The 18,148-nt window shown below is 41.9% G+C and overlaps 1 protein-coding gene across 12 annotated transcripts in view; it reads left to right on the top strand.

The window, feature by feature from the left end:
• LOC107275077 (sodium bicarbonate cotransporter 3) overlaps positions 1-18,133 on the top strand; it is a 24,647-nt gene extending 6,514 nt beyond the window's left edge. For 2 of the 12 annotated variants that reach the window (XM_025080056.1, XM_015754845.2), the window contains 21 exons: positions 3,011-3,201; positions 3,686-3,817; positions 4,350-4,415; positions 5,085-5,223; positions 5,291-5,510; positions 5,615-5,738; positions 6,130-6,315; positions 9,244-9,348; positions 10,044-10,144; positions 10,229-10,414; positions 10,613-10,819; positions 10,893-11,305; positions 11,391-11,556; positions 11,927-12,235; positions 12,329-12,604; positions 12,692-13,081; positions 13,161-13,268; positions 13,342-13,476; positions 15,125-15,309; positions 15,375-15,489; positions 15,997-18,133. In XM_025080056.1, the coding sequence (XP_024935824.1) occupies positions 3,018-3,201; positions 3,686-3,817; positions 4,350-4,415; positions 5,085-5,223; positions 5,291-5,510; positions 5,615-5,738; positions 6,130-6,315; positions 9,244-9,348; positions 10,044-10,144; positions 10,229-10,414; positions 10,613-10,819; positions 10,893-11,305; positions 11,391-11,556; positions 11,927-12,235; positions 12,329-12,604; positions 12,692-13,081; positions 13,161-13,268; positions 13,342-13,476; positions 15,125-15,309; positions 15,375-15,489; positions 15,997-16,074 (3,825 nt within the window). In that variant the 5' untranslated portion in view covers positions 3,011-3,017 and the 3' untranslated portion in view covers positions 16,075-18,133. Of the gene's footprint in view, positions 1-3,010; positions 3,202-3,685; positions 3,818-4,349; positions 4,416-5,084; positions 5,224-5,290; positions 5,511-5,614; positions 5,739-6,129; positions 6,316-9,243; positions 9,349-10,043; positions 10,145-10,228; positions 10,415-10,612; positions 10,820-10,892; positions 11,306-11,390; positions 11,557-11,926; positions 12,236-12,328; positions 12,605-12,691; positions 13,082-13,160; positions 13,269-13,341; positions 13,477-15,124; positions 15,310-15,374; positions 15,612-15,815 lie in introns of all 12 variants that reach the window. The other 10 variants (XR_003058222.1, XR_003058221.1, XM_025080057.1 and 7 more) reach the window with 10 other exon arrangements.
• Positions 18,134-18,148: the final 15 nt, after the last annotated feature.

Below are 18,148 nucleotides of genomic sequence, written 5' to 3'. Positions count from 1 at the left end.
GGGGGGGGGGGGGCTGAGCATCGTCACTAGCCACGTGTGAGAGAGAGAAAACTGCCACGACCAGTCTGAATAAATATTTGTAATTCACAATTCACTTGAAATGATCAATTTCGCAATTTTTACCTCAAAATCGTAATCGCCAATCTCAAAAATCATATTGCAGTCTAATGGAGAAATTTCGTATGAACATGAAAAAATAAAGAAAAGTGGATACATACTGAAATCCACAACAGGATTAAGTTATGAGAGGTTCCAGTGTATTTGGATATAGGGAAAGTTGGTAATGGGGCAATTTTTTTTTTTAAGACTAATGACAGAAAATTCAACTTTTAGATGATTTTGGAAGTTTACAACCTTATCGTTATCGCAGTCAGCGAATTGCGGTAGAGTCATTAACTCTCGTAGAAGCGGGCGACATTCAGCAGCTACTAATGACACGTCATTTCCCTCGTGTCGTTTCGACGTTTCAATTGACAAACGTCGGTATACCGTCATTCTGGTCTACTGAAAAACTGCCACAAGGACTTTTTCATTTAGCATTGTTCAACTCGCTTGCGCATATCTATGTTATTGTTGACAGAGATCTTTATATCTTTATGTCGCGAACAACAATGTAGAATGAAAATAATCTTTAGATAATAAAACAATAATGGATTCGATGAGACAGGAAATCTTCTCAACCAGATAAGAACGGAGGTCATTTTTCATCGCAGCCAAGGTACAACGTTTGCTTCAAATAGTATAGTATGGGTAAATGTGTTGACTCCTTTAAATTGGGCTCAACGTCGTAATCAGGGGTGAAAGTTCATCCTCGTACGTTACGCGTGATTACGGTAAAGGGCAATTACCGTACTTACCTTTGGAAAACAAATGATTATTCGAGTGACCTCGAACAATTAAACAATTATTTTGTTCTCGCACAAATTCTAACCTCACACGCTGAACGCCCTGCAATTCATTACATAAGCGTGCCTGTAATCATGCGGGTACGTAGATAATCTTTGAACGGTAATTATCCACTTGGCAGCCCCACGTTGGCATTTGACAATGACGTGTACCCTTGGGGTTCTATGGTTCGCCCTCCTTTCTATACTACATTTTTATTACTCACCCGGTACATACCTGGATTAAATATTGTAGAAATAGTAACTTACGTAAATTAATTGAAATATAACTTTATGTGTATAACTCTGGTACGTGCATTACTGTACGCTATATATGTATATTTTTCACAGTGCATTTATCAGATGGCCCTGATGACACGGGTTAACGAGACTTTCAATGGGCTCGAGTAAATTATTTTTTATGAGTTTATCAAACGCAATAAAAAAGTTGCACTTGGTTTTGCCAGCATGCGAAATGCTGCTGGAAATCATCTTGAGTGCAGATGTCAATTGTAAATTTTGAAATGAGGTTGGATTTATTTATGCCATTCTTTTTTTACTTTTTCAAGTACCTCTCGTAAAGAGACGACTCTTACGTAAAACTTGACGAGAAAATGATTTGTCAATAGGAGTCAACGTATCGTTCGTTACGAGCGACACTTGCATGTCTCTTAGATTTTACATGCGAGTAACGCGGTAGGTTAAGGACTCACGTTCCGTGTTCTATGTATATGTATAGCTGCTATGTTCAATGCTTTGATTCTCTCGTTCGTTCTGATTGGGATTTTTATTAATTTTCCGACGTGCCTGAAATTGTGAAATTATCTATTCTGATTAAGCGTCACGTTGCACCGTGCCAAGTCCTATCGTGATAGGAGCTCATTTTTATTAGAGACGATTGAAGCAGGGGGGTGGTAAAGATTTGAGGTGCACGATTTTTTTTTGAATTTCCGAATTTGGGTCGTTTCATAAGGAAAATAATAATCTTGAATCGTCGGATCAAATTTATTCGGACTTATCACAAAATCCTTATCTTTTCGGTATCTTTCCTCCTAAAATAATTCAGACCCTCTAATCAGTCAACTTAACCCCGGATTACGCACATGTTATCATTAATCTCGACAGAACAAAGTTTTCTGTTCATCACCAACGTAACTGAATACGTATCTTGAATGAGAGATCTTCCTTTGCCATTAACTGATTAATGAATTTAATAATCATTTTTCTTACATTCATTCGGTCTAGAGTGTCTAGATTGATTTTAATAATTCAACGTTTACTTGTATCACGAACGCTTTGAGAAAGTATCAACGTGACGTAAAACTTTCAAATTCGCACGCCTTTGATAGGCAAACACTCATACATACTATACTAGAATTTTAGTTTGCCTCGTAAATATATAGTTTTACTCGTTAAAATATTTAGTACATTTTTTAACTTATTTTTTAATTTTTACAAACTGTAATAATTGAAATATTTTTTAATAATAATAATATTTTAAATTGAGCAAAATTATCTTTAGGCATCTCACAGTAGAGTGAATGGGATTTCCTTACTCTTGGTCTACGAGAAATATTATATAAAACGTCCTCCTACACGGAAGTTAAATTATGAGGTTGTACGAGGCGCGACAAAGAGGCCGCACACCCACGTCTCCCGTCAGACTCAAATTTATCAAAAGATCCACACGAGATACATAAACTCGATTTTTTCCCCTGAAAACAATTCAACAGACTCCCTCAGCCGGAACGCGATATTCTTTTGTTTTGCACAATTTTCAAAAGCTTACCGTTTGATTCGTATAGCGTATCAGTCACTGGCACGTGGCATGTCAAAAAGAAATCTTTTTCAGGACACGTGACATTTCCAAGACTTTTTTTTACCTACCTTCAGCAACACGTCCCATAAACGACCAAGATGGGTTAAGCAATAGCTCTTTCGAGTTATGTGTATTTATAATGAGCTTGAGAGAGACAAAAAATTGTAATTATTAGCTCTTACGTATCCAAGAAGAGAAGGTCTCAAAGTGGGACCTTAAAACTGTCGAAAAACAAGTGACGTCTTTCGCAAGAGGTCTCGAAGGTGCCTCGAGGCAGGATTGATAAAACGTCACCTATCCTCCTCAGACCCTGGATGCAGCCAAGAGCCAGAGGCGTCGGAACCGTCGGAGGTCCTGGAGGTCCTGGAGGCGTCAGATCTCCCAGAGGAGGAGCAGTGCACAGTAGCCAAGCATCAGGAGGAGTACCCGACGATGAGGCTTCCAAGGACCCAGGTGCACGGATCACTCATCAATCCTTCTCCGAGAAGGATTACGAGGGTGAGTTTGCATGTGACCTCGACCTCGGCTTATTTCTCCACCTATCGATGGTCGTGGTCGCAACACCGTGGCTCACTCGTGGATTTGGCTTCAGTATGCACACAAGCGATGAAGCGACGGCTGGCGGTGCTTCGAAAATCGTTAAGGCTTGCCCGCACCGCCGGCTGTCGCTAGTCGCTTTATCGTGACACCCTGACCTGACCAATCCTACGGTATTAAGGTTATTTACGGATCCGTTGACTGCGCCCTTGAACGACGCCCATCCTTCCGTTAACGATCAATCGACCCGTGCTCCACAAAGTGCACCTACTTTCGCAGTCGGCCATTTTTATCAGCAGACGATGTGCAAACGCGCCTTAATTATTTAGACTCGATTCAAGACCCACGAGTGACACGTGTATCGTTCTGGTACCTGATGAAATTTCTTCGATTGCGTAATGCTCTACGCCGAACTGAAGTTTCAGACGTCGCTTTGATGTTCCAGGTCATAGGGCACACACGGTTTACGTCGGGGTACATCTTCCTGGGGAACGACGACATCGTCGACATCACAAGCACCACCCCTCGCGACAGTCCTCTCTCGACAACCAGGATGACGTCGGCATCGATCGGCCTGGTAAGTTCAGAGACTCCTGTCAGCTGTCTTTGGAATTTTGAAATTCCGGTCCGAGCGAGAGCTCGGAATGTTGCTGTTGTTGAAATATCGTAACTTCCGGTGAGCATCCTTGATACCGGAAGGTGTCAACGTGGCAGAGTGACAGCATGGCGGAATTGGCAGCATGCCAACCACTTGTCACAGACTCCTCGGGTCATTCACCTCTGTACTTGGCTCGATGTCGCCAAGCTGTCGCACTGTGCACTTCTATACGGTACATTTAATAGTCAGAGTTCTGGGTGTGTTCAATTTATAAAATCTCTTTCGGTGAAGATCTATCTCGCTCTTTTTAATTATTTGATTTATTCCCGATGACTATGACCTTCAGATCGTTTAGGTCGTTCATGTAAATTCCTGCCGTTCTATTATATAAAACTGAACGAGAGAGAATGTCCTTGCGCGAGAGGGAAAGTAGACGAGTGGGATAACCACGAGTCTCGAGCGATAACCAGGCGCAGCTGCAGGACGTTTCCTCTTATCATTGACTTTGCAGGACAATTGTTGGTGCCGCGAAGGGGTCGTCTTGCTAGCATCTGCGACCAAGATGGCGAGACGCTATGTAAGCCCATACCTTATACTTACGTCCACGAGTGACAAAAAAGTATTGTACCAGGATACATTATTGATGGGGTGCAGACTCCTTTGATATTAGGCATGTCGCACGCATGATTTATGGAGAACGGAGCGGAGGATTTTTTTTATTGATTTTGACAGTCACTCTTAATATTATTATTTCTCATCTCATAAATGGGTGTTGGCACAATTATAATAATCGACGCGAGATCAAAGATGCTGGGGCCAATGAGATGACGAATCACTCAATTTTTTATATTCTCGTTCTGCTTAACTCTGCATGCTCGATCGTATCCTCTCTTATCCATTTTTAACGAGGATTTTTCTCAGTTGTTTCTTCTTCTTGGAAAAGAAAAAGAAAATTTTGTATTCTCTGGTTGAATGATCGACTCGAGAATTTCTATGGTTTGGTGATGTTGCTCCTGGCTGCTGATTACTGGCTACTTACTGTTACTATCAGGAATATCTTTTAACTACACTCACTATTCTTTCTTCTCTTTTTCTTCTTCTTCTCTTTAGTCTGTATCTCTTGCGTTCTTCTTATTATTCCTTTTTGTTCTGTCTCTTTCTACGGACTCGAATTGATGTTTTAGACACAAGATATATTGACTCTCCGTGAGTCTCTGTTTCTTTAGTTCCTTTCTTTTTATTTCAGTCACACCACCAGCTCAGAGGGTCCAGTTCATCCTTGGCGAAGAAGTCGGCGACGATGCACACGAATCCCATCCTCTCTTCTCCGAGATGGAGGAGCTCGTCAAAGATGGCGACGAGATGGAATGGAAGGAGACGGCCAGGTAAGATTCAAAAGAGATTCAGCTCCTTCGTAGGAAATGATGAAAATCACGTGCTCGTGTCTCTCAGATGGATCAAATTCGAAGAAGACGTCGAGGAGGGTGGGAATCGCTGGAGCAAACCCCACGTGGCTACCTTATCCCTGCATTCTCTCTTTGAACTGAGGAGTCTCTTGCTCAATGGAACCGTAATGCTAGACATGGAGGCGTCCAGTCTGGAGCAGATTGCTGACCTCGTCCTGGACAACATCATCAGCAAAGGTTCTTTGCCACTCGAATCAAGGGACAAGGTAAGAGGATCATTGATTTTCGGAATAATATAAAGAAATATAGACACCAGGTCAGGTAATCCTGAATTCATTTCTGAACGTCACTGAGACTATTGATCTTGCAGGTCCGGGAGGCTCTTCTCGTGAGACATCGACATCAGCACGAGAGACGCAAGGACAACAATATGTCGAGACTTCCCATAATCAGATCTCTAGCCGAGATTGGACGAAATCATTCGTCATCGAAGAGTAAGTTTTTACGTGTATTACAAAAAAAAAAAACTATTAACGAATATGAATTTGCATGGACAGAAATCGCCTTTCCGGCGAAAGGTAACGTGGACGTGGAATGACGCTGAGATGGAAATAATGAAAAATGGCAATTCACGGAAATTAATCGAAAGACGAAATTGAGAGAATATCGATGGCACTTTCTGGATTTTTTCGACCTTTTTATTTAATTGATTTCACGTTATTTTCTTTGGTGCGACCCAAGTCGTACTTTTGTTTTCTTTATCATTTCTTTTATTACTTTATGTTTTTCTTTATTTAAGTCCGCCCAACCACGGTGGCGTGATTCGCAAAAATTGGTCCAGCGTTAGGGGTATACTAAAGACGTACTGTGCATCGGATTTTACAGATTGTGACTGTTCATGTGGTATGCATGCCTTGTTGACATCAGATTTGCAGGAGCGTCGCAGCGCCGATGACGCATACGCGCCGGTCGCGTCCAACGTCGCTCGCAGCACCAGCTGCCCTAATTCCAATACGGCCCTTCTCTCGAAAGAGGCCGTGCACCAATCAGGCCCTTATCTTCTGGTTCCAGGTATAATTTAGGCCAGCTGCCGCTGCCTGGATGGCTTGAGGTTAACGTGCTTTGCCAGTTCACTAATTAACCGAATTAACAAATCATCGAACAACCGACTAACCACTTACCTCGGCAGCTCGCTTAATCGTTGATACCTCAAATACAACTGCTCGTCGTCAATGGCAACGTATCCATAATTCATTAACAGCCATCCACGTTCGTCCATACGCTTCGCCTTATCAGCCATTCAATCAAACATTCGACGACCTATCGATCTCTGCCAGTCAACATTGATCTTTGATCGTCACGTAATTTAATCGAATTTCCCTAGCCCGCTTTGCCTGATAAGACTATTCATGGAACTACTAATTAAATTTCCAGTGTTCGATCGAGTTCTCAAAGTTTCAGTCGGCGTCTCTTCGGTCGCCGTTAGTCGAATCGCAATAATCAAACTCTCATAGAAATTGTTATGCTTGATCGATACGTGACTCATTTCTATTTGTATTTTTGTCAGCTGAATTCAACATACCCCATGTAGTCGGATTCACGACATGGTTCGCTATGTGTCAGTTCAAAGGTTAGAGCGCCACAATCATCCCTCTCGATGGACTTTGATAATTCACCACGTTTTTTTATCTATGTATTGTCTTCCTTCATAAATCACCTATCCGCAGATTTAGCACACTGCCTGTCGTTTATACCTTTCTGACAGTTTCAATATTTTCTTTTTTCTCATCCACGTGAACCGACCAATTTCAGAACGATAGCTGACCGAAGCACAAACCGATCTACGTATCGAGTATAACATTATATCGCTACGTTAAATTGATAAATTAAAATCGAAAAAAAATTAATCTCACATTTTGAATTTTATATACACTTGTATATTTCATTAGAATCTAACTCTATGTAATGTAATACGAATTAGTTAAATGTATGGAAAATAATATTCCACTGATGGCTAAATCAACGCCGACTGTAAATACGACCGAATGCCGAAGATTGCCGAGAATTCCCGAAGTCAATGCCCGGCGGTCAGTACTGATAGGTGGGGGGACTGCCTGGTATACAGAGAATGCATCGGCTCGGAATCTTCATTCTTCACGGTGCTGCCTACCTTGCTGCGTGTGGCCGTTTTGTGAGCGTCGTTCTCTCTCTCGCTCTTTCGCAGCATGTCCTCTCCCTCTCTTTGTATTACCTATCACCCCCATTTCTTCTACTGGACTATTGCTTCTTCCGTGATATCACTTTGCTATCACAGTCAACTCCGTAGTAAATACATCAAGTCGGTTTGAGCAGTGGCGTGTCGTGGATTGGCATCGGCATCCCTTACTGCGCTCTCTAAGGCAGCGGTCACGTCCGTCTGCGTTCGCTTGTGCTACTCCCTATCACGCTCAAGATTTGCCTATTGATCCATTTCAATAAAATAGAGAGACACATGTATGAATGACTATGACTTTTAGATGGAGACAACAAGTGGAAATCTCCGTCAAAGATTTTTGTACTGCAAATAGAAGACACAGTTAAACTAATTAGTATAACTATATTCAATGCGAAAATCGGTTTATGCTTTCGGTCATCGATCTGAAAATGGTCAGTTTACATAAATGGAGAAAAATAATTTTGAAGCTGTCAGGAAGCGGAAAATGACAAGCGGCCTGTATTCGTTGACTCTCTACTACGCTCTCTACGGTATACTATATTCCTCCTTAACGTTTCTCTCGCACGTTAATTCGACTAAAAAACGTAGAGGCACTTGACGATTTGTAATAACTCCTCAAACTTATCTTGAATCGACTGTCTACAAGTAATCTCGATGTTTAAAGTAACTCACCGATTCTCCCGATATTTTCTCCAACTTTTTCTCTAACCATTCATCCCGAACTCGCTCATTCATTTAATCGCATAACCCAAATATTAGACTACTGTACGTTTTTTCTGAAAAAAAAATCTTCATTTTTTAAACCAAACAACATAAGCTCCTATGTCAGAAGGGAGTCGTATGGAGAATTTACTTCCTTAAGGTCTCACCAGGTCGATATTCCTGAAATACGTTTGGCTGTGTCTCAGTATGTCTGCCACCGGAAAACGCGTAACGCACTCCCCCCTCGATTCTGGCAAATTAAGTCAGAACCCTGTATTTCGCGTTTCTCTCATATTTTTTAGAGAAAACCCACCGAGAATTTCAGACTTTTTATTTATCGAAACGTCTGAGAACAAACAGAGGAAAATAAGGGAGGAACGCCAAGGGTACATACTCAAGCAAGGAACCAAGTTCTCGACCCTCTCATCAGGACCTAACGTCATTTCCCTCTGATCTTCAAGCGTCTTCATTTCATCGCACATTGACTCATTCATAACCGTGACTCAGAAAGGAATGATTAGCTTAGCTATTTGTTGCATATTAATTGACAGACTCGCTGATGACCTTAACTACGGTATAAGGTGACTGTTAAAATGCTTAGGGGCATGAACTTATATTGGTCTTCGTACTTCAATGTCTCTTTACGTGTCTCACTGTGTCTCCCGTATCGTTCGCGTCTCTTCGTTTCAAATCGTTTATTTCTCTGCCTATGTCGACCGAGTAACGACGCTGCCTTTTCTCTCTAACGACCTTGTTTGTCGCGTTGTTCGTCACGACGATAACGACAGCGCCAATCACGGAACGAAAAGTCTTTCTGTGACTGTACCCACTGTGCACATGGTATATCGTAGCGGTACTCGAGTTACAGAATAATTTGGACTTTTCAATCTGGAATTTTACTTCTCTCTGTCATATGTCATATGTTAACGTATGGTGTTGCCGATGGTGAACGCGTCGTTGCGTTTGCCTGGAACGACGGGGGAGTCAACCTTTGACCTTTTGGTCCACGCAAACGCAAACGCACGCCAGTCGCGTCCATTGTAAATAACCAATACCCGTATCGTGTATTTCGTGCTTTGTAGTGGAGGAATCGAATTCCGCCCCTGCGATCGCCGGATCGGCAAGTCAGGGCGCTGCTGCAGGACTGAACTCCGGCGGCCGCTTCCTTGCTATTCCTGGCAACCTTGGTAAAACCGCTTTCTAAGCTTGACACTTAATATACATTTTTTTGTTGTAGAATCCAGTAGATTGAAATCGAAAAAAATTTATAAAAATTTACACGTCACCTGTCTTGCGTCTGTAAAAGGGATTTATGATTTGTCGACTCTTTAAAAATTTCGATAACCCTCGCTCGTGATTAACTTCACCAATTTACATTGGCCATCTTATTTTCTTCTTGGCGCGGCCTGGCTACTCGTGAATCTCTCTCTTGGTTACCGAAAATTTCATCAGAGCTAACGCGAGAAGGCGGCAAAGTTTCTTGAGGAAAATTTACGGGGACAGGCTTCACCTTAATTCTCATTTAAGTCGCAGAACCCTCCTCGCTTACTTCCTCGCGTTTTATCGACGCAAGGCACGGCTGACGAACGTCAAGTATATAGACTATACGGGGTTATCCAGCTCGTACGTAGAAATGAGATTTGACGACTGTCACGCGATCACTTTGCTTAATTATCAATTACGGATTTTGCGTGACAACCGTGTAGCTTGCCTCTTGTACCTTTGGCCCTAATGACTTTTGCGTCTCCCAGGACGACCTCAGGTGTCCCCGGGTGGTTGGATAACCAGCTCTAAGCTTCTCTTGCTTCTCTGTTGCTTTTATCAAGATACGCTCTGTATAAGACAGTAGTGGCAGTAAGCAGTAAGCCAGATTGACTTTCAGGCCAGGAACCATCGAATGGAATGGACCGTAGCCCCAGCAGCATCTCCATCAGCAGAAACCACAGCTCAACCGGGTTAGAGAATGGCGACATCAATCACAAAGTTAGTCGAGACTTTTATCCTTAGGGTTGAAGGAAATAAATATTGATTGATTTTTCTTCTTTAACTCTTCCAACCAAATTTTAGGGCAATACACATTTCATGCGAAAAATACCACCTGGGGCGGAAGCCAGTAATATTCTGGTGGGTGAGGTCGATTTTCTAGACAAGACCTTGTCCGCCTTTATCCGCTTAAGCCAAGCTGGTATTATGGGGGATTTGACGGAGGTGCCAGTGCCAACGAGATTTATCTTTGTGCTTCTTGGACCAACGGTAAGGAATTTACTCGTCTTTACCGCCAGACCTAATATTTTGATCAATTGCTGGGTCAAGTGGAAATCCTCTTAGGTGATTGATCCCTTGTTCTTTGAGCTAGTCTGATATCGATTGTAGCTCAGAAGTCGCTGGAATATCCTGTAATTCGATGACTCGGTCACTTCATATATTTGCAATGAGTACTTCTGATTTCAGGGTGGCATCTCAGGATTCCATGAGATTGGACGCGCCATGGCGACTTTGATGTCTGATGAGGTATTTCATGACGTGGCTTACAAGGCCAAGAACAGGAACCACCTTTTGGCAGGTGTTGACGAATTCCTTGATGCAGTCACCGTGCTGCCACCTGGCGAGTGGGATCCAACTATTAGAATAGAACCTCCAGCAGCCATACCTTCTCAGGTATATGAAATTTTATGAAAAAAAAAAATTCAAAATATAATTCGATACTCAGTGACGTTTGATGTTATGGCAGGACATAAGAAAGAGGCCAAAGGAAGAGAAACCAAAGGAGGAATTCGACGAGGAGGCCGACGAACAAAAACTCCGGGAGGAATCTGGACTTTCGAGAACCGGAAAGCTCTTCGGCGGACTGATCAATGACATTAAGAGAAAAGCTCCGTTTTATGTGTCCGATTTCAAAGATGCTCTGGCACTTCAATGCGTAGCCTCCTTCATTTTTCTCTATTTCGCGTGCCTTTCGCCCATCATCACCTTCGGAGGACTCCTCAGCGAAGCCACTGGAAAGCACATGGCGGCCATGGAGTCCTTGGTCTCTGGATTTGTCTGCGGAATCGGTTACGGATTCTTCTCCGGACAGCCTCTCACCATTCTGGGCTCGACCGGACCCGTTCTCGTCTTCGAGACGATAGTCTACGAGTTCTGCAAGTGAGTCCCTCATCCTGGGCCTTATGTAATTTTGCTTTCCCTTGGCTATCTGATCTTTCACATGAATCTTCGTTGCTTCACGCAGGAGTGCCGATTGGAACTACATGTCGTTTCGCTTTTGGATCGGCACGTGGATCGCTGTGATCCTGATGCTTCTGGTTGCCATCGACGCCAGTGCGTTTGTTTGCTACATAACGCGTTTTACAGAGGAAAATTTTGCTACCCTTATCGCCTTTATATTTATTTACAAGGTAAGCCTGGGAGATGTTAATTTTTTTTTTTTACTTTTTTCGGATATGCAACTTGCAAGCTCTGTCATTGAATTTTGCTACTGGCAACTCTGTTACGTAACATTTATCGATGCCGGGCGTGAGCTCACGTGCTCCTGGACTAATTAGAAGGCCTTAAAGTGTGAGCTTGATATAAGCTGCATCGTCAGCAGAAGCTGGATTGAACCCTCTCGTAGGTCAGCCGATTGCCTTGCTGGCTTCCAGGAGAGCTTGCGAATAATTGTCAGCTAGCAAATACATTTAATTTGCCAAGCCTTGCAATTTGCATTTCTGTCTAAGACTCGTACTTAATCCCTAGGACGGATATTCAGAGAGTCAATTGATCTTTTAGGCTGTGGAAAATGTTCTCTCCATTGGAAAGAAGTATCCCATAAACACTCATGGGGACGAAATCTTGAATTACGATTGCTGGTGCAAACCACCGAATCAGACCTATTCGTCGAGCTACGAAAATATTAATTGGACGTCCTTGGATCAAATTGGTTGTCAGAATTACAACGGTACTCTGGAGGGTGGAGGCTGCGGTACGCCCCACTATGTACCCGATGTGTTCCTCATGTCAATTATTTTATTCATGGGCACCTTCCTGCTCTCCGTCGAACTGAAGGACTTTAAGAACGCACTGTTTTTCCCGTCTAAGGTAACTATTTTTATAATATTCTTACCACACGTCTATTTGGTATAGTCGCTCGAAAGTGTTTAGGAGAAATAAATAAATGAACGATCGTTCCAGGTGCGCCAAATCGTGAGCGACTTTGCAGTTATAATCGCCATTTTTTCCATGACCATTTTGGACAATGTCGTGGGTATTTCTACACCAAAATTGGAGGTTCCCGTAGAGTTCAAGCCAACGCTCGAAGGTCGCGGATGGATGATCTGGCCGTTCCAGGAGAATCCATGGTGGAGCGCGATAGTAGCTTGTCTACCAGCTCTACTCGGCACCATATTGATTTTCATGGATCAACAAATCACCGCAGTGATCGTCAACAGGAAGGAAAACAAATTAAAAGTATAAATTCGTATTTAGAAAATTCTTTAAGTTCCATTATTATTAAATCCAGCGCAAACGATTATTTTGTACAATTTTCTTCATCAGAAAGGATGCGGTTACCACTTGGATCTATTCGTGTTGGCCATCTTGATCGAAGTGTGTTCGGTGATGGGTCTACCGTGGTTCGTGGCAGCAACTGTCCTTTCCATTAATCACGTGAATTCATTGAAACTGGAGTCGGAGTGCGCGGCTCCTGGAGAGAAGCCGCAATTCCTTGGAGTCCGCGAACAGCGAGTCACTCACATTCTAATATTCCTAATGATCGGCTGTTCTGTGCTTCTAACGCCAATGCTGAAGCACATACCGATGCCGGTTCTCTTTGGTGTCTTCCTGTACATGGGTGTAGCGTCGCTCAAGGGACTTCAGTTCTTTGATAGGATTCTTATAATGTTAATGCCAGTCAAGTATCAACCGGATTATATGTTCCTGCGACAAGTGAGAAAGATTTTACCTAAATTAACAAAATTATCACAATGCCTTTCACTTGGTCAATGATTATTGTCTTTGCCCGTAGGTTCCCCTAAAACGCGTTCACATGTTCACAATAATACAACTGACCTGCCTCGCGTGTCTTTGGATAATCAAGTCATTCAGCATCACTTCAATTCTCTTCCCCTTAATGGTAAGTCGAGCCCCTATTGGATTTAATTGACTCGATTGATTGCATTGATTGCAACTGATGATGAACTTTGCAGCTGGTGGTGATGATCGGCATTCGAAAATCTTTGGATCTCGTGTTCACTCAACGAGAACTGAAAATTCTGGACGACGTGATGCCGGAGCCCAGCAAGAAGCACGCGGATGACCTTCGCCAGCTGGAGAGTGGCGAGGTTAGCACCGTGACTCGAATTCTAAGGGCCATTACCTGTCGTAAATAGCACACGAGTAGTGACCATGGGTCTGCGAGACCCGTGATCACTATAGCACTATCCGATTACGATAAAATCACTCTCTACGACGGCTGATACTCTCGTGAAAGGTTTTGTACTTGAGAGGGAAAGAAAGAGAGAGAGAGAAAGAGGGAGAGAGAGAGAGAGAAACACGATTATAGAAGAGATTAACAAGTATTAGGGAGGGAAGAAACGGAGAACAATTGATATAAAACGAAATAAGCGTAGTAAATGTGATAAATATCTGTGCCAAAAGTTTGAGCGACCCCTCAATTAATATTTGTCCAATCAAAGTCTCTCATTTGAGACAAGCTAGCCTAAGCAGTTCTAATCAGTATTACAGACACGACAATGACTATATTGAATTATCAAATGATTGAACTAACTCTAAGCCGACCTAAAACTTTGTACTATATCATTCGTAATTGTTAGTAATTAATAACAATTAAAGAAGGTACGCCACCTCTTAGATACTTTGATAACCGCTACATCACATAGCCTCTATCTGTATTCGTATATCGTTGCGCGCTTTTCGATAGATCGAAACACTCGTAATGACTAGAAGAAGATGGAACAAGGAGATCGAAGGGTTCGATTCACGACAATTTTTATTCAAAGTTACCGATAATGCAGTATATATGTCTGTATTACGTCGTGACGCGGACCTCGATTTCAAGAATTTAGAGAATTTTCTATTAATATAAAAATCAAGAACGAAAAGTTCGTACTTTTTTTTTTCTTTTTAACAGTGGTAATGGAACCTGCATATTTTACAGTTAGATGAAACATCGCATCTATGTGTTTCGTTGTTGTTTAAACGTTTATCGTTTATTGTTATTATCCATAATTTCCTGTAAATATATTATGATTTTACTCACCGAATATTATGTTTGTATTGAGTGTGCGTATTGGCCGGCACGCGCACCTTATTGGCTGCTATGTTCACACAGTCTCTCACTGTAGCACCGCTCCTCTCTAATTCTATTCTATTCACTCTATGTCCCCATCATCTTGATCTCCATACGTGTTCTTTTCACTAAACCTGCAACTGGATTCGATTTTTGAGGTACGGAGATATTCCATTAGACGAATATGCACTTGCAACTAGACTAGAATTCTTTTTTTTTCTTTTCATGCGTCCGCAATTTTTCTCCTCGCTCCTTTCTTTCCATTTTTTATTGTTTCAATTTTCACTCTTCTAGCCTTTTACTTCCGACCCTCTAGCCTCTGAGGCTTTTAGCGCTAATTGACACGATTAAACGTTCTGACTCATGACTCCATGATCCACAGTGCTGGAAGCGAGTCGATTCGATTCTCTCGAGTAAGTATTTCTGAAGACTCGAGGGAGTTTAATGAGAAACTAGAAAAATAGAAAAATCAATCGATCCTTCGCCACTCATCGGTACGTTACACTTGCATAGATCATAGTTCAGTCATTTCTTATATCATATTCATACATTTATAGACATACTTATACATATATATTGCGTCTATATGAATCAATTGAAACGCATGGCTACGCTGCTTTATGGCTGTTGACAATCTAGACCCGACTAAAGTTCAGTCGATTCCTTGATTGGTCCCTCAGGATCCAAACGAATCCCTTGGCTTCGGACCCTCGGGCAATCTACAGATCCCCCTGGCCAATGGGAACATCATGAAGATCCCTCTGACCAGTATCAACATTAGCGAAGAGGTTAACAAGACCGGAATTTGGCAGCAGGTCAACGAAGGCAATAGCTCCGAGAAGTCGAACCAACCTAAAATGATTAAGTACGTTTCTTTCAGGTATATTCACTTCCGTAGAAGTCTGATAACGTCATCATTTGGTATTACAGCGTTGGCAAGCCAAAGAAGCATCCAAAGAAGGAAGGTTCCTTATTGGCTGACGAGATGACGAGGCTCACTACGATGACCGAGGAAGACGAGGATGACGGTGGGATCTCTATTAAGGTGAAATGTGTAACTGACTCTAAATTCTAATCATCAACACCACCACCACCAAAGCACAAGGCAAGACACACACGGCCAGAGCACCACACACCGGCATGCAACACACCCTATGTATATCTGCTGTGAGTAAAATTTTAGAAAAAAAAAAAAAAAAGGAAGAGATTCTATTATCGACACATTATGCTTTCGTAGAATCCATATTATACGTGATACACAAAAACGTAATCATTCATCGATTCATCGATAGATACCTTCATCCGTTCATGCACCCATGCATATACAGTGCAGCGACATTGCTAACCCTATATTGAATCTGGTATATCTAGTAAAGTCGCATGGCTTCCGGTAGCCGAGTTCGGGCCGCGCGGCCACTGCATGAGCCAATAGGAGGCTATTGAACTGGGAAAAGTGGTCAGTTCGGTCGAATGAAATCGTAGCGTTGAGAAGAAATGTTGATTGGAAGGATCGCCCGCTTGAGCTAACAATGCCACATGGAAATGTTTCTAGGTTGACTTAATTCGATCGAAGGAGACTTCTAGCTCACTCAAGGCGAATGGCACTACTTCCGCCGAGACTTCCGTTTAACGAGCGACGTCCAACGAGCCTTAGGCAGACTTAGGCGGGTAGGTCTGCGAACGCTTAGGTCTATTATAGATATTAGAATAGAAATCGCCAGGGAATTTTATACCACGTTTATTTAATTGCCATCCGAACATTTCTGCTGGCGTTCACGTCCGGCAATTCGGTAATTCGTTGAACGCCGTGTGGACGTTTTTCCTGCGTACATCCGTGGGTGCATGGATGCGTGGATGGAGAGGGATTTAAGAAAGAGGAAATTGAAAAAAAAATTGAAAAAGATAAATTAAGCTAATCGTAACGGTACGTCGAATCTTAGTGTCATTGGTAACATTTTAAATGATAACAGAACAATATATTTTGGTGTCTGTATTACGTCTAGTGGCTTTGCTATTGAAGTCTTTTTGAGACGGTCGACGGGATGAGGACCAGTCGACTGCGTGGAATTTTAATGAAATTTCGATGCTTATTAGTGATCGAGTCAGAGGGAGAGGAAGAAGCAGAGAGAGAGATAAATATGCCGATTTTTGGTAAACGTTTTACACGAATTTGCTTACTGTCAAGCAGAAAGATTATTAGGAATTATCGTATTAGGTAAATCGTGACAGACATACTTAATGACTGTTCAATAGAAGAATTTTTAACTTAAAAGAAAATAGGAATTGCCTCTGGTAATTGACTTCTGACCGGCCAATGTCGCATTGTCAACGTAAACGAATCGATCTTCTTTATCGACCATTGGAAAAACGCACACAAGACTCGACGTCGTCGAAATGTTCTATTTTCACGTAATTTTCACGATTCAGACCAGTATCGTTAACCAAGAAGGAGACTAAGATCGGTGAAACAAAATTGAATCGACTGTTCGTCCTGCCGGTCCAGTACCTTGGCTCGGATTGTGTTAGTAAATCGAGAAGATTGAAAAAAAATGCCAAAGGAACCCCGTTTTAAGAATTTTGAGTCTCGTGACCATTTTGCAAGACCACGCCCACTTCCACTTTTTCATGAGCTTTGCGAACGCGGATACTCCAGTCCTTCGGATATTGACGAGCGTGTGTGTTTTTTTGAGCGTGCGTGTATATTTAAGAATGCGTGTGTGTGCTTACGAACGTTATAAATGTACATGGAATATATGTATAATTGAAATCAACTTGTTCGTAGCTTATTGTTAATTAAAAAGTGCATCACTGTCAGAAGGTATACCGGGTGACTAAAAGCAAAAGTGTGTGTAAACATAGAATTTTCGGCCAGTTTTACTTTTGCTTCTAGTCAGGCGATGCGAATCATTAAGAAATTTTAATTGGTGGCGATAAAAAAAATTATTTAGAAAATAACGGCAGAAAGTGGCTACTCGTTTAAAAGTTTTCTGACAACGGAAAGTAATTGCTGTTCGTTATCGTAAGTGTAAGTGATATTTAAAAATAATAAATACCGCTCGCCACTCGAATCAAGGGTCATTGACACTGAAATCCAGCTGACGATCCACGTTATTTGTGATGCAATTTATCTTATCGAGGGTATTTTATACACGTGTAATCTGACGTAATCACGCGCGCTTAAGATTGTCTGTTAAAGATGTTAAAAATGTTGATTATTCGTATAGCTAAGAGGAATTTGCCAATAAAGCGAATGCACTGCTGAGTGTAGATGCTGCAGCTTGGATGCTGCGGACTTTGTAGTATTATTTGGTTGTGATTACTTAGCTGATCAGTCGAAATCGTTGCGGATGAAGGAAAGAGGGGAAATTAGAATCAGGAAAAAAAAGGGAGAAACTCTTGAAGACAACTTCAGGGGGAAACCCTCGAGAAGCGTTATGGAGCCTATTGCCGAGCTAATATCTATGTAATTTTGAACGTGACTATACCTCAGCTAGATTTTTTACTTTTTTTTTGGAATCTGCTTAATATTGAAATTGATAATTTTTTTTTTATAAAAAAAAAGATTTGTAGGTCAGCTGCGATATAATCACGTTCCAAAGTTATTACTCTGTACCACTGTAAATACATAAGTCAGTGTGTAGATTAGCCGGAATATGTTATTAATAAACGATCATTAATACTAAAGGAAATATCCTGTTGTCAAA

The sequence above is a fragment of the Cephus cinctus genome, unplaced genomic scaffold (genome assembly GCF_000341935.2).
Source record: "Cephus cinctus unplaced genomic scaffold, Ccin1 Ccin1_scaffold0123, whole genome shotgun sequence".
NCBI lineage: Eukaryota > Metazoa > Arthropoda > Insecta > Hymenoptera > Cephidae > Cephus > Cephus cinctus.
This window is presented reverse-complemented; position numbering and strand designations above follow the sequence as displayed.